The following is a 15,000-nucleotide window of genomic DNA, read 5'->3' on the forward strand; positions in this document are numbered from 1 at the left end:
GGGGCTCTTCTCCCCCCCCCCACCTCCCGCCAAGAGAGAACAGTTTATCCAGAAAGCGTATCTGAGCTGTTGAAGCCAGGGCTCCCCACCCTGCTCTCCACTACAAAGTTTTATTTCAGACTCTGTGTGGTGTGTTTAGCTTTGGAACTCATTTTTCAGACCAAATAAGCCGCTTTTGTTGTGTGTTAGTCAGGGTTCTTTAGCATAACAACCCCACACACACCCACAACATACACGCACTGCACGCGCGATTATTAGAATGTTTACCGGCTACAGGCTGTGATCTTAGTCCAACAATGGCTGGCTATGAAAAGAAAGTCCACCGGGCGTGGTGGCACACCCTTTAATCCCAGCACTCGGGAGGCAGAGGCAGGTGGATTGCTGTGAGTTCGAGGCCAGCCTGGTCCACAAAGTGAGTCTGGACAGCCAAGGCTACACAGAGACCCCTTTCTTGAAAAAACAAAAGAAAAGAAAAGTCCAAGAATGCAGTATTTGCTCGGTCCCAAGGCTGATGTTCAATTGTAGACTTCCAACAGCAGCCGTAGTGCACATTAGATCTGGATTAACATATGTTTTCCTGTCTCAAGAGTTGGATTAAAGGCAGGTTAAAAAAAAAAAATCTAGATTATAGGTGTGTTTTTCTCCCTGAAACGCTTAATTAGATGTGTCACGTTGGTATTCAAGAACCATCAAAAAACAGCTGTTTCCAGGTCAAACTGACAACAGCTTTCATTTTTTTTGTAGCCTATTTCTTATTATGTGCTTTTTTCTCACTTCAAAATTTGAAATGAGGCAGGTGCTTTATCGATCCCTTACTCAACCAATGCATAAAACCACAAAGCAGCCAGTACTATCGTTCAAGTCACGAGTCCTGGAGAAGTAGAATTTATAGAAAAAAAAATGGCTCAAAAAATAGCAAAAAAAAAAAAAAACAAAAACAACAAAACAAACAACAAACAAACAACCACATTAAAAAATCAAGGCCTTGCCTGGGCGTGGTGGTACACACCTTTAATCCAGCACTTGGGAGGCAGAGGCAGGTAGATCTCTGTAAGTTTGTGTGTGTTCGAGTGTATTGTACTCAGAGGTTAGCATAGCAGTCTGGAGCTACAGGCAGCTTGAATAGCCTTCTAGGAGTGGGGAAATGGCCTGGGGCCAGCACAAGATCAGTATGCGCTCTGAACTGCTCAGTATCTCTCCAGGCCCGGAAAACAAAACATTTTAAATTGAATGTGTCCATTTTTGGAGAAATGAAAAAGGGGGTCTGAGCTGTTAAGTTTGTGTTTGGGGGCTGGTGTGGTCTTCACATTATAAAAAATGAAACAAAACAAACAAATAAAACACCCCCAAAACAGAAATGTTAAACAACAACAAAAAGAAGAAGTCAGCAGAGGAAAAAAAGAAAGAAAGAAAGAATAGACAGTTTAACCTCAGTGCAAAGAGAGAGAGAGAAGATTTTGGGAATCTCACGAACATTTCAGCCAAAAAATACTCAGTATCCCCGTTTACAGTAGAATGAGCCTTTCAGGGCCTGAGAAACAGTGTTTTGGTAGAGACTAGGGAGGGAAAGTGGCTGACTTATCAGGCACAGAAACTCCTTTTCCTTCCTTCCTCCTTCCTCTTCTTCCTTCCTTCCCTTCTTCTCCCTTTCTTAGAGTGCAGGGTGAAAGATAAGCCAGATTTTGCAGGAAAGGGAATTGTAACCTCCCGTTCTGGGGCACATGATGGGGGCTGGTTGCTTTCAGGGAACTTCATAGGAGGCATATTTCTTGAAATCTTGGGCCTGTCTAATGGTCCTGGTTTGGGGTAGGAGTTTCCTTTGGTTGGTTTCATACAAATGAGGACTTATCCTAAGTCCTGCTGTTTTGTTTTCAGACTCCATTTTGATCATAAATGGATTAAGTTCAAATTCCCAGGCTCTGAGGGAGCTGATGGCTGTTCTTTTTTTCCTCCCCAAAACAATGCTCATTCCTAGCCATGAAAGAACAAATGACTTGATTGCTGGAAAAACTGTAACTGTAACTTGGCACAGATGTTTGTGATCTTCAACCTCTGTAACTTCTGGCTTGGGGTCACTGTTCATCTGCAGAATCTGTTCTTCAGCCCTCATCCATCAGTAGCAGCCTGACTCTTTTTTGTCACCTGCTGACATACTAAGATAAACATTAAAAGACAGTCATCTACTGAGTCTGTCCTGCTGTCCCTGACCTGTCAGGCTTTGCTGCGTAATCAAATAAAGCCCTGCTTGCTGGACTCCTGTGCTGTTTTAGATTACAGACCCCAACACTCTCACCTAAACCCTTTCTCCACAAAACCCACAATCTTTTTTTTTTTTTTTTTTGGTTTTTCGAGACAGGGTTTCTCTGTGTAGCCTTGGCCATCTGGAATCACTTGTAGCCAGGCTGGCCTCGAACTCACAGCGATCCGCCTGCCTCTGCCTCGACGTGCTGGGATTAAAGGCGTGGCCACCATGCCCGGCACAAAACCACATCTTAAGAGGCTTTTTCTAAGCCTCACTGACAAGAAACTTTGTATTTCAAAACCAAAACACTATCAGGAAAGCACCACTCCCTCCATAGCCACCACTTCAGCAACATCTGCACCTAGTTCCCTGCGTTCCTATTCTTCACTCAAGTCCCACAGCTTGACACAGACACCTTTTTTGAGACAGAACTCACAGGGATCTGACTGCCTCTTCCTCCCTGAGTGCTGGGATTTGTTTTTATATGAAAGAAATCCCAATCATTTGATTTTATCAATGAAGACTCAGGAGCCAGACTGCTGGGGTGAACGCTGCTAGCTCAGAGAGGCAGGAAAGCACCCAGCTGAATCCTCTAGAGCCAATGTCCCAGAGGAAAAAGCCTTTTTTACTCAGCTCACATCCCAGGTGGAAAAAGGCAAAAGCTAGCAAGCTAGCAACCAAAAGCTCAAAGCTTGCTAGCTCACTTGCAGTCCGGAGGAAAAAGCCAAAAACTCCTTCTCTCCATGCTGTCTTAAATACCTCAACTCAAAGTCCCTTTTTTTTTTTTTTTTTTTTTTTTTTTTGGTTTTTTAGACAACGGTTTCTTGTTAGCTTTGACTGTCTGGAATTGTTTGAGACCAGGCTGGTTGAACTCACAGCGATCCTCGCCCTGCCTCTCCATTGGGAAGCGTGCACCTTTCTGTTGTGTCCTTCTCAGCTGGTTGCTTGCTCTACTCTTGCCCCGGGTTAACTTTATTTTCTCAAGTACAGAAAGCTTGGATTAAAGGTGTGTGGTAGGGTGAGCCACACCATAACCTCCGGTTTACAATCCACAAAAAGGTCTTCGATTTAGGTATATGTTAGGGCTGAGCTACTCCACTACTAGCAACAGTTTTTACAGTTCACAATCTCCGGCTCACAAAGGCAACAAATTTCTTGCAACAGGGATGTGTGTGTGTGTGTGTGTGTGTGTGTGTGTGTGTGTTCTCTTATTGATGCCTGCTTTATCTTTAGCATAACCAAAGCCACTTTAGCGTCCATTTTGATCATAAGGTGGAACTGAGTTTGTTATCTCCTAGGCTTTGCATGCCTGACATAGGACTAGCCCTTTTACTTACAATTCAACACTCATTGAATTGTTCTGCTTGAGTTAAAGATAAATGTATTGTCTGTTGGAGTTAAGTTGAAGTACTGCTAGGTTCCTTTCTCACAGAAAAAAGTAGGGAGCTGGAAGCCCCAAGCTCTCCTACCACTTATCCCAGCCAATCTGCTTAAAATGCTTTGTCTAGTTACCTAAGCACAATGTACCAGAATAGGATTGATTCTTCTTGTTGATTAGGCAAAATAGAATTAATCTCCTGCTTGGGATAGTTTTTCCTTAAAAAAAAAAAAAGAAAAAAAAAAAAAAAAAACCACTCTGAGAATGGCTTAGGGTCAAGTCTTGGCTCCCAAATCCAGAACTCTGTCACTGAGCTGTCAGATTTTGATAGTGTTCAATAAACTTCTATCTATCTGAGTCTGGTGTCTGACTGGCCAGCGTGCCTGAACCCCAACAAGTTTTTGCTTGTTTCTGTGACATTGAATGTCTGCTGGTGTTCCTCTTCAAAAAAATCTACCCTTACCTCTCTTTTATGACCAGACTGAGATTTGGAGTTAAGATTTGTCTTGCTAGCATCGAATCAATAATTCTTTTATTATAACTGGCTTGAGTCTATGGTCTCTCCCCAGTGGCAGAAACGCCTCACAAGGAATCGTCTGTATCTCTACTCCTTAAACTTATCTCATATTTATGGCGTTTCTATGTGAGTATGTGCAGTGTTAGATCAGATTGACGAGGCAACATAAAATATAAGAGAGCAGGCAGGCATCTCCAGAGGCAGAATTGTTCTTTAAGCAAACAATTGGAATACACCAGTCCTCCCCTTGGGTGTGGGGACGGTGTGCACATAGCTCAGGCCTTGGAGTTTTAGGGTGAAAAGGGAAGGGTGGAAGACTCCATCTTCAGATCAGTTCCCCTCACATCTCCAGGTGGTGACCGCAGCAGGAGTGGCAGTCGCTTCTGAAGGAGTTATCAGTCAAGCCAACTTTCTTGTCCAGAGTTTCCTAGTCTACCTGAGTCTTTTAGGTCCTTTTCTTTCTTTCTTTTTTTTTTTAAGGCTGGGGTGGGGGCCCATGGGTACGATGGTTGTTGAAATGATCTCTACACAGTCCTGGCACTCACTATGTAGATCAGGGTGGAGACCTAACTGCCTCTGAGACAGTCGGGCCCAAGGCAATTCCTTTTTTTTGTTGTTGTTTTTGTTTTTTTGAGACAGGGTTTCTCTGTGTAGCCTTGGCTGTTCTGGACCGTTGTAGACCAGGCTGGCCTCCACCTGCCTCTGCCTCCCGAGTGCTGGGATTATAGGCATGCATGCACTACCACGCCCGGCTCCAAGGGCAATTCTTTTTTTTTTTTTTTTTTGGACAAGGTTCCTCTGTGTAGCTTTGACTGTCCTAGACTCACTTTGTAGACCAGGCTGGCCTTGAACTCACAGCGATCCCCCTGCCTCTGCCTCCCGAGTGCTGGGATTAAAGGCGTGTGCCACCACGCCCGGGCCCAGGGCGATTCTTATTCAAACCCCCACACTTGCATTTCTTCTTCATTATTCTGTCAAGTATCTGCTGAGATTCAGGATTTACCTACCCTGGGGCTCTTCTGTTAAACTTTAGTCAAATTATCCTTCACGTTTCAATTTGCACCCAATCTTTGTGTTTTCATTAGTGAGACTAAGAACCCTGAGAGGAGCCGGGCGTGGTAGCAAACGCTTTAATCCCACACTCGGGAGGCGAGGCAGGCGGATCGCTGTGAGTTCGAGGCCAGCCTGGTCTACAAAGTGAGTCCAGGACAGCCAGGCTAACACGAGAGAGACCTTGTCTCGAAAAACAAAACAAAACAAAAAAAAAAAAGAACCCTGAGAGGGGAGTCCAGCATCAGTGATGGACTGAAATCTGAGACTGCAAACTAAAATGAACATTCTGCCTTTGATTGTTTCAGTCACACATCTAGCCATGGGACTGCCTTGAACATGCCTAGCTTCTTGTGTTCAAGCATGTGTTCTCATTGTGCTATGCACACACCTAGTGGACCTTCAGGATGAAATGAGAATTCTATTTCACTCCAAGAACTGGCAAGCTGATTTTTCACATCAGCTGCAACAATCTGCAATCTCTGTAAAAGGTAAGGAGATCCTGATTACTCCACATTCACTCCAATCAGCACCTGCGTTCCCTTTCTGGATGTTAAACTTCCTGCTGGGTATAATTTGCCTTCCATCTGGTTGTTTTTTATTCTCCTAATTTTAATGATATGAATGTCTTTCCAGATACTTTGTAACCAATGAAATTATATATTTATTTTATTTTATGTATTTATTTATTATTATGTATACAGTACTCTGCTGCAGTGCCCTGCAGGCCAGAAGAGGGCATCAGATCACATTATAGATGGTTGTGAGCCACCATGTGGTTGCTGGGAATTGAACTCAGGACCTTTGGAGCAGCAGTCAGTGCCCTTAACCTCTGAGCCATCTCTCCGGCCCCTATATATTTATTTATTTATTATTTATTTTTTTTTGGTTTTTCGAGACAGGGTTTCTCTGTGTAGCCTTGGCCATCCTGGACTCACTTTGTAGACCAGGCTGGCCTCGAACTCACAGCGATCCTCCGCCTCTGCCTCCCGAGTGCTGGATTAAGGCGTGTGCCACCACGCCTGGCTTATATATTTATTTTTTAAAGATCTATTTATTTAGTGTGCATTGGTGTTTTCCCTATATGATGTCTGTATGAGTGGTGTCCAATCTTCTGGAACTGGGGTTACAGACAGTTGTAAGTGTCATGTGGGTACTGTGGAGTTGAACCTGGGTCTTTTGGAAGAACAGCCAGGGCTCTCTAACGACTGAGTCATTTCTCTAGCCTCAAACTTATTTCTTTAAGTAGGATATTTATGTATGTACATCATCAGGGGGAAATAAAAACGCACAAAAAAAACAGATTCTAAGGGCTTGTAGAGATGGCTGAGCAGTTAAGAACAGTAGTGCTCTTCCAAGTACCCAGGTTCTTCTCAGCATCCATACCAAGTTCCAGGATACCTGACACCCTTTTCTGGCTTCTGTAGACACTGTTACACAGGTGATGTACAGACATAAATGCAGGCAAAATTCCCATACAAAACAATAACAAAAAAAGTTTTAAAATATTGTTTAAAAAAACACTAGAGATGTGCCTGAGAGAAATGTAGCAATGATTACTTTGCATATTTCAATTCATGTCTGTGATCATTTCTGTTTGTGTTTTTCTTTTATGGGTGTGTATATGAATAAGAAAGCATTTAACATGATAAGAGTAAAGGCAAAAAACACAAATGTGGCTTTCAGAAGAGAAAAAGAACGAGAGAGGCAGCAAGAGAAGAAGGGGGATAGAATCAGACGACGTAAAAGACTGAGGATAGTCGTACTGCATGAGGTGTTTTGTTGAGATCCTCGATAGTAGATATATATATATTAGATCTATATATCTCTATCTCCATATTTGTTGTTTCAGGGTTTCTCTGTGTAGCCCTGGCTGTCCTGGGGCTGTCTCTGTAGACCAGGGAGGCCTGTTTCTGCCTCCTGAGTGCTAGGATTAAAGGCAGGTGCCACCACTGTCTGACAGTTCTCCTTTTGAGGCCTGAAGTTATACCACACCAGGCTGTCAGGATGGGGCTTCCAACCCTGAAGGCTTCCCCCTCACCAACAACCCGTTGCCTGCCAGGCATGAGAGCTCAGTTGCTCTTTGAAGCCAGAAGAGGCCACGAGATCCCCTGGAACTGGAGTTAAACCTGACATAGGTGCTGTGCACCAAAGTTGAATCTTCTGAAAGAGCAGCCAGTGCTCATAATCACTGAGCCTGCATCCCAGGCACGGCATCTCACTTTTACTTGTTTGTTTGTTTGTATTGTTTTTAAATGCAAAGGCACTGGGGTGACAATGAGAAACACAGGGTTCCCACGTGCTCAGGAAGGGCTTTATCATTAAGCTACGTTTCTAGTCCCCACAGTATGGGGCATATCCAGATACACAGTATGGGGCATATCCAGATACAGCCCCTGTCCATAGTGCCAAAGGAGTGCTTTCCAACAACCCCAGTACCCATCACTCTTAACCCCTTCCTCTCTTTCTTACTAGGGAAACCTGTAAACTATCACACATATCACATATAGCTACATAACACCCTGGCAGACGCCAACACTGTGCCCCACGACTTGCACCAGCTTGGAAGGGCCAGGCCGAGCTTACTTTAAGGCCAGGACTTTTGAGACATCGTGGTGATACAATAAGGCCCTAACTTTAAAAAACACAATTAAAAAGACGCCAGGCTCAAGGTTTAATAAGCACAGTAACTTAGTGCCCACAGCAGAATAATGGCGAGATGAGAGAAGAGAGGTCTGTTAGGTGTTATTACAGATCAGAATGGAGGTCTAAGTGGTGGAGATGGAACTGAAATAAGGCATTTGATGAGAGAACCAGAGCTCAAACTTGTCCTTCATCCTGGTCCTTCTCTTGGTCAGACATCCCACTTTGGCGTCCTATTAGCCAGAGAGTAGTCCGGCTTGGCTGCAGGAGAATGCCCCTTCACTACGGTGAGTTAGAGGAAGTCAAGGGTATTTTGCTCAGACACCAGCCGGCCTCCCTCACCCACGCTCTGCATCCACAGTGTCCCCTGCTTGGCGCTCTCTAAGGTTCGAATAGGGGTGACAGCTCAGTTTATTCTGGGATTCGCAGAGGTAGGTGGGTGAGGAGATCCCCTCGGCCAGGTTCGGAGTCACTGTTCCCCCCTTCCTAGCGGCTCCACCCGCAGCCACAGCCCCCCCTCCGCACGCAGGATCAGCTCTGGCTTCCGGCGCGGCTCCTTGTCATCAGGCAGGATGCGGAAGCGCAGCAGCGTCAGCGCCAGCACCACCTTCATCTCTGTCATGGCGAAAGTCTGTCCTATGCAATTCCTGCGGGGTTGGGGGTGGGGGGAGTGGCGGTCGGGACTCTGACTGCTCAGGGATCCAGCCAGGCAGCATGGGACCCAACCTGATTAAGTCCTTTCCACTCCTGGTTAGCACCAGGGGCAGGAGGGACTGTGATGTGCCTGGGACCCCGTTGGGACATCTGCATCACTGAAGGCCTTGGCAGCCACAGGACCCAATTCAGACCAGGGTGGGGCTCTGAGCACAGAGCATCAGCCCTACTCCTTCTAAGCGCTACCCTCTAGACCTTTCGCAAAGAACCTAAATAGAGGGCAGGCAGGAAACCCAGAACCCGACCATCCTAACTCCCCCTACTCCCACTGTCAGTCCCAGACGCCCCTCTATTCACTCAACACCCCTGGCCTCACCTGGGCCCTGCTGAGAAGGGAATAAATGCCAAAGGTGACCTGTCCTTGATGTTCTCAGGGTCAAAGCGGAAGGGGTTATAGACCTGCAGGAGACATTGAACCAAGGTGGGTGAGTGACCTCCCAGTAAAACCAGGGACAGAGTCCTGCGTCTTCTGGGCAAGGTGAGCTCTGATTTCCTAGGTCAAAGCCCCACCTCTTCCCTTAGGACCCTTATCCCACTACAGGAGGTAAGGCAGGCAGCACCTCAGGGTCCGGCCACACGGATGGGTTGTGATGAATTCCAAAGATGCTGATGAGGCAGATGACACCTGTGGGAGAAGAGGGTGTTTTCACGACAAGACTCTGCTGCCTACCCAGGACCTTCTTCCCTTGTCCTCTGGTACCTTTGGGGATGGTCCGGCCACCTGGCAGCACAACGTCCTGGGTGCAGCGTCGGGAGATGACCGTGACTGGAGGATGCAGCCGCATGCTCTCCTTGATGCACATGGTCAGGAAGGGCAGCTGGGCCAGGTCATCCCTGAGGAACACAGCACATGGTTATCCAGGAGCAAAAGAGAGATTGGCAGTCCGCGTGGGTCAGTGTAATCTTTTCCAACAGTGATAAAATAAGCCCTAGGTGGATCAAATGTGTGGTAACTGAAACAGTAGAAAATTAGAAAAGTATTCTAAATTAGAACTGATCTCCTGCCAAGTTGGGACTTTCTGACTAGTCCTTGGCCTGGTCCTTTGCAGGTTTCTGGAATCAGTGGAACTGGAGACAAAATCGGGGTGAGAAAGCCATATGTAAAAGGGTTTTCTGAGGGAAGCCTGGATGAACAATCCAGGAGCCCTGGGCAGCACAAAACCTGCTATTTTTAATTCAGCTTAATTTAGTTTTATCAAGACAGAGACTCTCCACATAGCCCTGGCTATCTTGGAACTTGCTATGGAGACCAGGGCAGCCTCAAATTCAGAGGTCCTCCTGCCTCTCTGCCTGCCAAGTACTGGGGTTAGTGGGGGTATGCCAGCACACCTGGCTATTGTGCTTTTAATTATGTATATGTGGATATGTGTGCAGGCCAAGGGCTTCAGATTCACTAGAACTGAGTTGCTGGTGGCTATGAGCTACCAGTTATGGCTGCTGAGGATGCAACGGTGTAAGAGCAGGAAGTGTTCTTAACAGCTGAGCCATCTCTCTAGGTCCAGCACACTGTAATGCTCAAGTACCACCTATGAGTGCCTGAACATATCACCATAGTAAGATCTAGGGCACAGGAGAAGAACACACAGTCATGGAAGAAGCCATCTATCTATTGGAGAGAAAAAGAGAGTCGGGGAAAGTGCTTTCACTGAACACAAGCAAAATACCGCTGTCTTTCTCTGATAATTACCACTATTCTCCCAGCAATGCAAATTGGTCTGTCCCAAAGACAACAACACTTTCTTTGCTAGCCAGGCTTGGTGCCAGGACTTTCCTCTGGGCTCAGATTCTGTGCCCATGAGCATATATAGAAGAATCATTAAAAAAAAAAAAAAAAAAGGCCGGGCGTGGTGGTGCACGCCTTTAATCCCAGCACTCGGGAGGCAGAGGCAGGCAGATCGCTGTGAGTTCGAGGCCAGCCTGGTCTACAAAGTGAGTCCAGGATGGCCAAGGCTACACAGAGAAACCCTGTCTCGAAAAACCAAAAAAAAAAAAAAAGAGTGACTCTTCCCTACTTGAGGAGAGGAGCCAAGCAGAAGGGCTCCGGGGAATGCGTCAGGGAGAACACACTCACCATTCAATCTCCTCAGGCTCTCGGTCCCTCAGGAGCTCCTGCACTTCCTGCCGGCAGCGCTCCTGGTATTCTGGGTGCTTTGCCAGGTTGTACAGGATCCAGGAGAGCCCACTGGCTGTGGTGTCATGGCCTGGGGGGTGGAGGGTAGACAGGGTGGGAAAGAGAACACAGGATAGAATAGAAGGGTCCTCCCTTCTGGGCCCTCCCAACAGGTCTAAAGATGGAGAAACTCGTGCCTCCTCTCTGGTCCCAAAGTGGGACCCTCACCTTCAAACATGAAGGTGTCAGCCTCCGCTCTGATGTCCTCATCTGACAGCTTCTTTCCATCTTCATCCTGAACACAAAGCAAGACCCCCAAATCGCAGCAGTTCTGAAAAATTCTTGTGTCTCAACTACAGCATTCTCACGTGATTACTTGTGCGTCCAGGAACCGAAGGTCAGCCAACAGTGTTCATCGCTTGCTATCGCTATCAGTACGGCCTGAACTTCCCTGCCTTCCTGCTGCCTGTCCTTGTGGCCTGTGTTGCCCGCAGTTGGAGGAGCCAGCGACCCACACAGAAATGCCACCATGGTTCTGCGAGATGAGAGGTTTCTGAGAAGCTGCCATGACTAATAAAAGGGGCTGCTGTGAGCATTGATTTTGGAGCTAGTTGCACGCGCGCGCACGCGCGTGTGTGCGTGTGTGCACTTGAGAGAGCACAGATATGAATGCCATGCACTGATGCATTAACCTGTAAAACAGTAGGCTCTTCAAGGTTTCAGGCTTGGCAGTCTGCTGAAGTCGGCGTTTCAGAATCGTCTCTAAAGTTCTGCCTATACATGCTGCCAATCCCACACACCCTGCATGGCTTCACCTTGTTCTCTGTACCAAGCTCACGCTACTTAACTCAGTACTTCACACTAATATCCATTCTGCTCCTTAGGACCACTACCTTGGTCAGCAGCAGCACGTCAATGAAATCCAACGTCTTGGACTTGGCTTTGGACTTAAGGAAATCATCCAAACCCTGGTCTGGGAGGGTGCAGCGCCGCTCCTGGATGACAGCATCCGTAAACTCATGCACCAGTCTGCAGGCCTTACGGAAGCGCATCCCCACAGGGGTGAGGTTGTACAGCAGGTCCATGTGTAGCAGAGGATTCTGGTGCCTGCTGGCCACTAGGGCACTGAGCTCCAAGATGGCAGCGATATATTCACTGGGCTTCCTACAGGATTTAGGCAAAGGAGACAGCAATTTAACATATGTGAATCTTTAAAAAAAAACAAAAAACAAAAAAAACCCAAAAAAAACCATATGTGAATCTTGTGCCTCTCACCACCAGCCGGGAGCAGTTCAGAATGGAGTACCAGAAAGAGTTGGCCACATAGGGAGAGAGACATGAGGCCTGAGAGGCAGCTCTCAACAAACTTATCACATCTCTGTGAGCTGGCTCCACACCCCTATGCCCCGAAACAAAGCAGCGTGGACAGCTCTCAATACTGACTTTATTTATTTATTTTGCTGGGTATGGTGGCATATGCCTTTAATCCCAGCACCCTGGAGGCAGAAGCAGGTAGATCTCTGTGAGTTTTAGGAAAGCTAAGGCCACATACTGAACCTTGTCTCAAAAGCTTAATTTTTAAATTTATTTTTATTTTATGTTTTGCCTGATGTGTGTTTGTACGTTATATATGTGCTAGTGCCCTTGGAGGACAGAAGAGTGTGTCCATAGCCCAGGTTCTGAGGCAAGGCCTACAGTAAGGGACTCACTCCTGACAGTTGCTGTCAAAGCTGAAGACACATTTCTGAAGACTGTCCAAAGTCATGAGGCTGACATGTTCAAACGTATCCAGACAGCTGCTGCCTTCTGAGATCAAGCGCCGCCACTTGGCCTGGCAGAAGGAGAGGGGATTATGGCTCCTTGAGACCCTACCTAATCTCAACCCCATCACCCAGAACCACCCTCCTCATCTTATGTTCCAGTCACACAAACCCAGGAACAGCCAGGGGGAGCTTTGGGAAAGAGGAGTCACGACCCTCTGTTCCAGAGACTCACGTGCATGATGTTGGTGCTGTCATTGAAAATCTTCACATAGGGTTTCAGGATGTTGAAGTGGAAGGCGGGTGTCAGCATGCGACGGTGGCGGCTCCACTTGTCACCGGCACTCACCAAGAGCCCATCCCCTGGTAGGGCACCCATAGTATAAGGCAAGTATAGCTCCCCTCCCTGACTCCCAAGGGTGTCTCTCGCCCTTACCTGTAGGTACTCACCCAGCCACGGCTTTAGGATGCTGTAGAAGATCACATCCTTGACTGCAATGGCAGCTGACATGAACAAGGACAGCCAGGGTCATGGTGTGGGTGAGGAAAGACCATGGGGTGGGGTGGTGGGAATCCCCTCCTGAGAGTCTGCACTCTCCCCATCCCCTGAAGTCCACATGCCAAGAAAAGAGCCAAGGACAGAGGAAGGAAAATGAAGTTGAGAGTGAGATAAGATCAGACTTGGCAGCAGGAGTAGCAGCAGGAAAGACGAAGGCATGGCGTAACATGCTACGCTGTGCTGCGGCACCACTTCACACGGTTTCTACGTAGTCTAACATGTCTGCCATACCTGATCCCATCATGGCACTCTGTGACATTTGCTGAAACCTATGTCCCCGCCGTCATCTAGGTACCCTAGGCATCTGACCTCTCCTAAACAGATATGGGACACATCACAGGAATACATAAGGCTTAACATGGCCTGGCCTGGCCTTAGCACACCTAACCATCCTGATATGACACTTCATGCTGTAATGTGGACCAGCTATTATCTGACAGACCTCTGTGTATACCTCAGACAAGCCTCCAACAAGAGTTGAGAGTGGTCATGTGTGGTGGGAAGGAGAGACACTGTTCAGCGAGGTTTAGTGGGTGCTGCTTTGCTGAAGGAAGAACCTCACTTGGAGCAGGTTTGGAGAGATCATCGACTCTCTCTACTTCCAGATGGCTCTTTCTGCTTCGTGTTTGGGGTTGAGTATGTGACTTCTCAGCTTCCTACTCTTGTCACCATGCCTCCCTCACCATTATGGACCCTCCCTCTGAAACCATAATCCAACATAAACTCTTCCCCTAGGAGTTCCCTTTGTCATGGTGTCTTATCACAGCACTAGAAACTAAGGCAATGGTGGTTCTTGTGATTTCCAGTACTCAAGAAGTTAAAGCAAGAACATCCAGCTTTTGGGGCTAGCCTGGACCGAGTAGGTAAACAATGTCTCCAAAGAAGCAAAAGCTCCATTAATATAGAAGATTTTGCCCAGATGTTGATCCACTGATATCACCTGGATGTGTCTTATTTTGGACACGACTCCAATAAGGCATCTGTCATTTCTCTGAAGGACCCTGGCTTTCAGACTTCATATAGGCCCCAAAGACAGCCCAGACATGAACAGCAAGGTGAGAAGGCCATCTCCAGTAGCTTCTCAGCTAGAACCTGCCATGCTTCAAACGCTCAGGTCTGAGGCTAAGCTCAGACATGCCTGTCATCATGCAGTCCCAGGTGAAGCAAATACAGCCCCCTCCCCATAAATGAAATGGAAATGGAGCCGTGAACTTGCAATAGCTGTGACCATCCAGCTGATGTCACAACATTATGCTTCCAACACAAGCAACATGCGACAAGGGATGTTGATGTGAGAAAGATGCAGGACCGCCACCGCCACCGCCCGGCTCGCCTGCCCGATTCACATTGCATTATCAGCTGGAGGCATCATGAGAGACCTCAGCGGTGGGCAAGCTGGAGCCAGGACAGGCTCCACCTGGAGAGAAGAGCACGGGCTTTATTAAAGTGGCATTGCCAGCCGCGCGCGCGCACGCGTTGTGGCTCACGCCTTTAATCCCATCACTCCGGAGGCAGAGGCAGGTGGATTGCTGTGGGTTCGAGGCCAGCCTGGTCTACAAAGTGAATCTAGGACAGCCAAGGCTACACGGGGAAACTCTGTCTTGAAAACTCCCCCCCCCCAAAAAAAAGAAAGAAAGAAAGGAAGGAAGGAAGGAAGAGAGAAAGAAAGAAAGAAAGAAAAGAAAGTGGCATTGTCTGGACTAGGGAGATGATTTATGCACTTGCTGCATAAGTCTGAGGATCAAAGCATGAGTCCCCAAAATCCAATGTGGCAGCATATGTCTATAGTCCCAGATAAGACAGGAATCAGATACAAGGGGGTTCTCTGCCTGCCTCTAGAGCTTGAGGTTCAGCTAGCATCCACACACAGAAGCAAACAAAGAGGGGCCCTGCCTGAAACAAGGTGGAAGGTAAGGATCAATACCCAAGATGCCCTCTGACCGCCCGGGGTAGGCCATGCCACGTGCATGCTTGCACTTACACTTACAAACATGTCCTCCCGCAAATGTTTTAAAAAGGCAAAGTAG

At 47.3% G+C, this 15,000-nt stretch overlaps 1 protein-coding gene across 2 annotated transcripts in view; it reads right to left on the reverse strand.

Annotated features, from left to right (window-relative positions):
• Nucleotides 1-7,822: 7,822 nt before the first annotated feature.
• Nucleotides 7,823-15,000, reverse strand: part of LOC127211042 (cytochrome P450 4F1) — an 11,314-nt gene continuing 4,136 nt past the window's right edge. The window contains exons 3-12 of one of the 2 annotated variants that reach the window (XM_051170869.1): nt 12,865-12,918; nt 12,650-12,777; nt 12,364-12,485; nt 11,548-11,818; nt 10,883-10,949; nt 10,616-10,745; nt 9,245-9,378; nt 9,105-9,169; nt 8,861-8,943; nt 7,823-8,477 (exon numbers count right to left, since the gene is read on the reverse strand). In XM_051170869.1, the coding sequence (XP_051026826.1) occupies nt 8,300-8,477; nt 8,861-8,943; nt 9,105-9,169; nt 9,245-9,378; nt 10,616-10,745; nt 10,883-10,949; nt 11,548-11,818; nt 12,364-12,485; nt 12,650-12,777; nt 12,865-12,918 (1,232 nt within the window). In that variant the 3' untranslated portion in view covers nt 7,823-8,299. Of the gene's footprint in view, nt 8,478-8,860; nt 8,944-9,104; nt 9,170-9,244; nt 9,379-10,615; nt 10,746-10,882; nt 10,950-11,547; nt 11,819-12,363; nt 12,486-12,649; nt 12,778-12,864; nt 12,973-15,000 lie in introns of those variants that run through there. The other variant, XM_051170870.1, reaches the window with a different exon arrangement.

This window comes from Acomys russatus, chromosome 28, assembly GCF_903995435.1.
Source record: "Acomys russatus chromosome 28, mAcoRus1.1, whole genome shotgun sequence".
In the NCBI taxonomy this organism is placed as follows: Eukaryota; Metazoa; Chordata; class Mammalia; order Rodentia; family Muridae; genus Acomys; species Acomys russatus.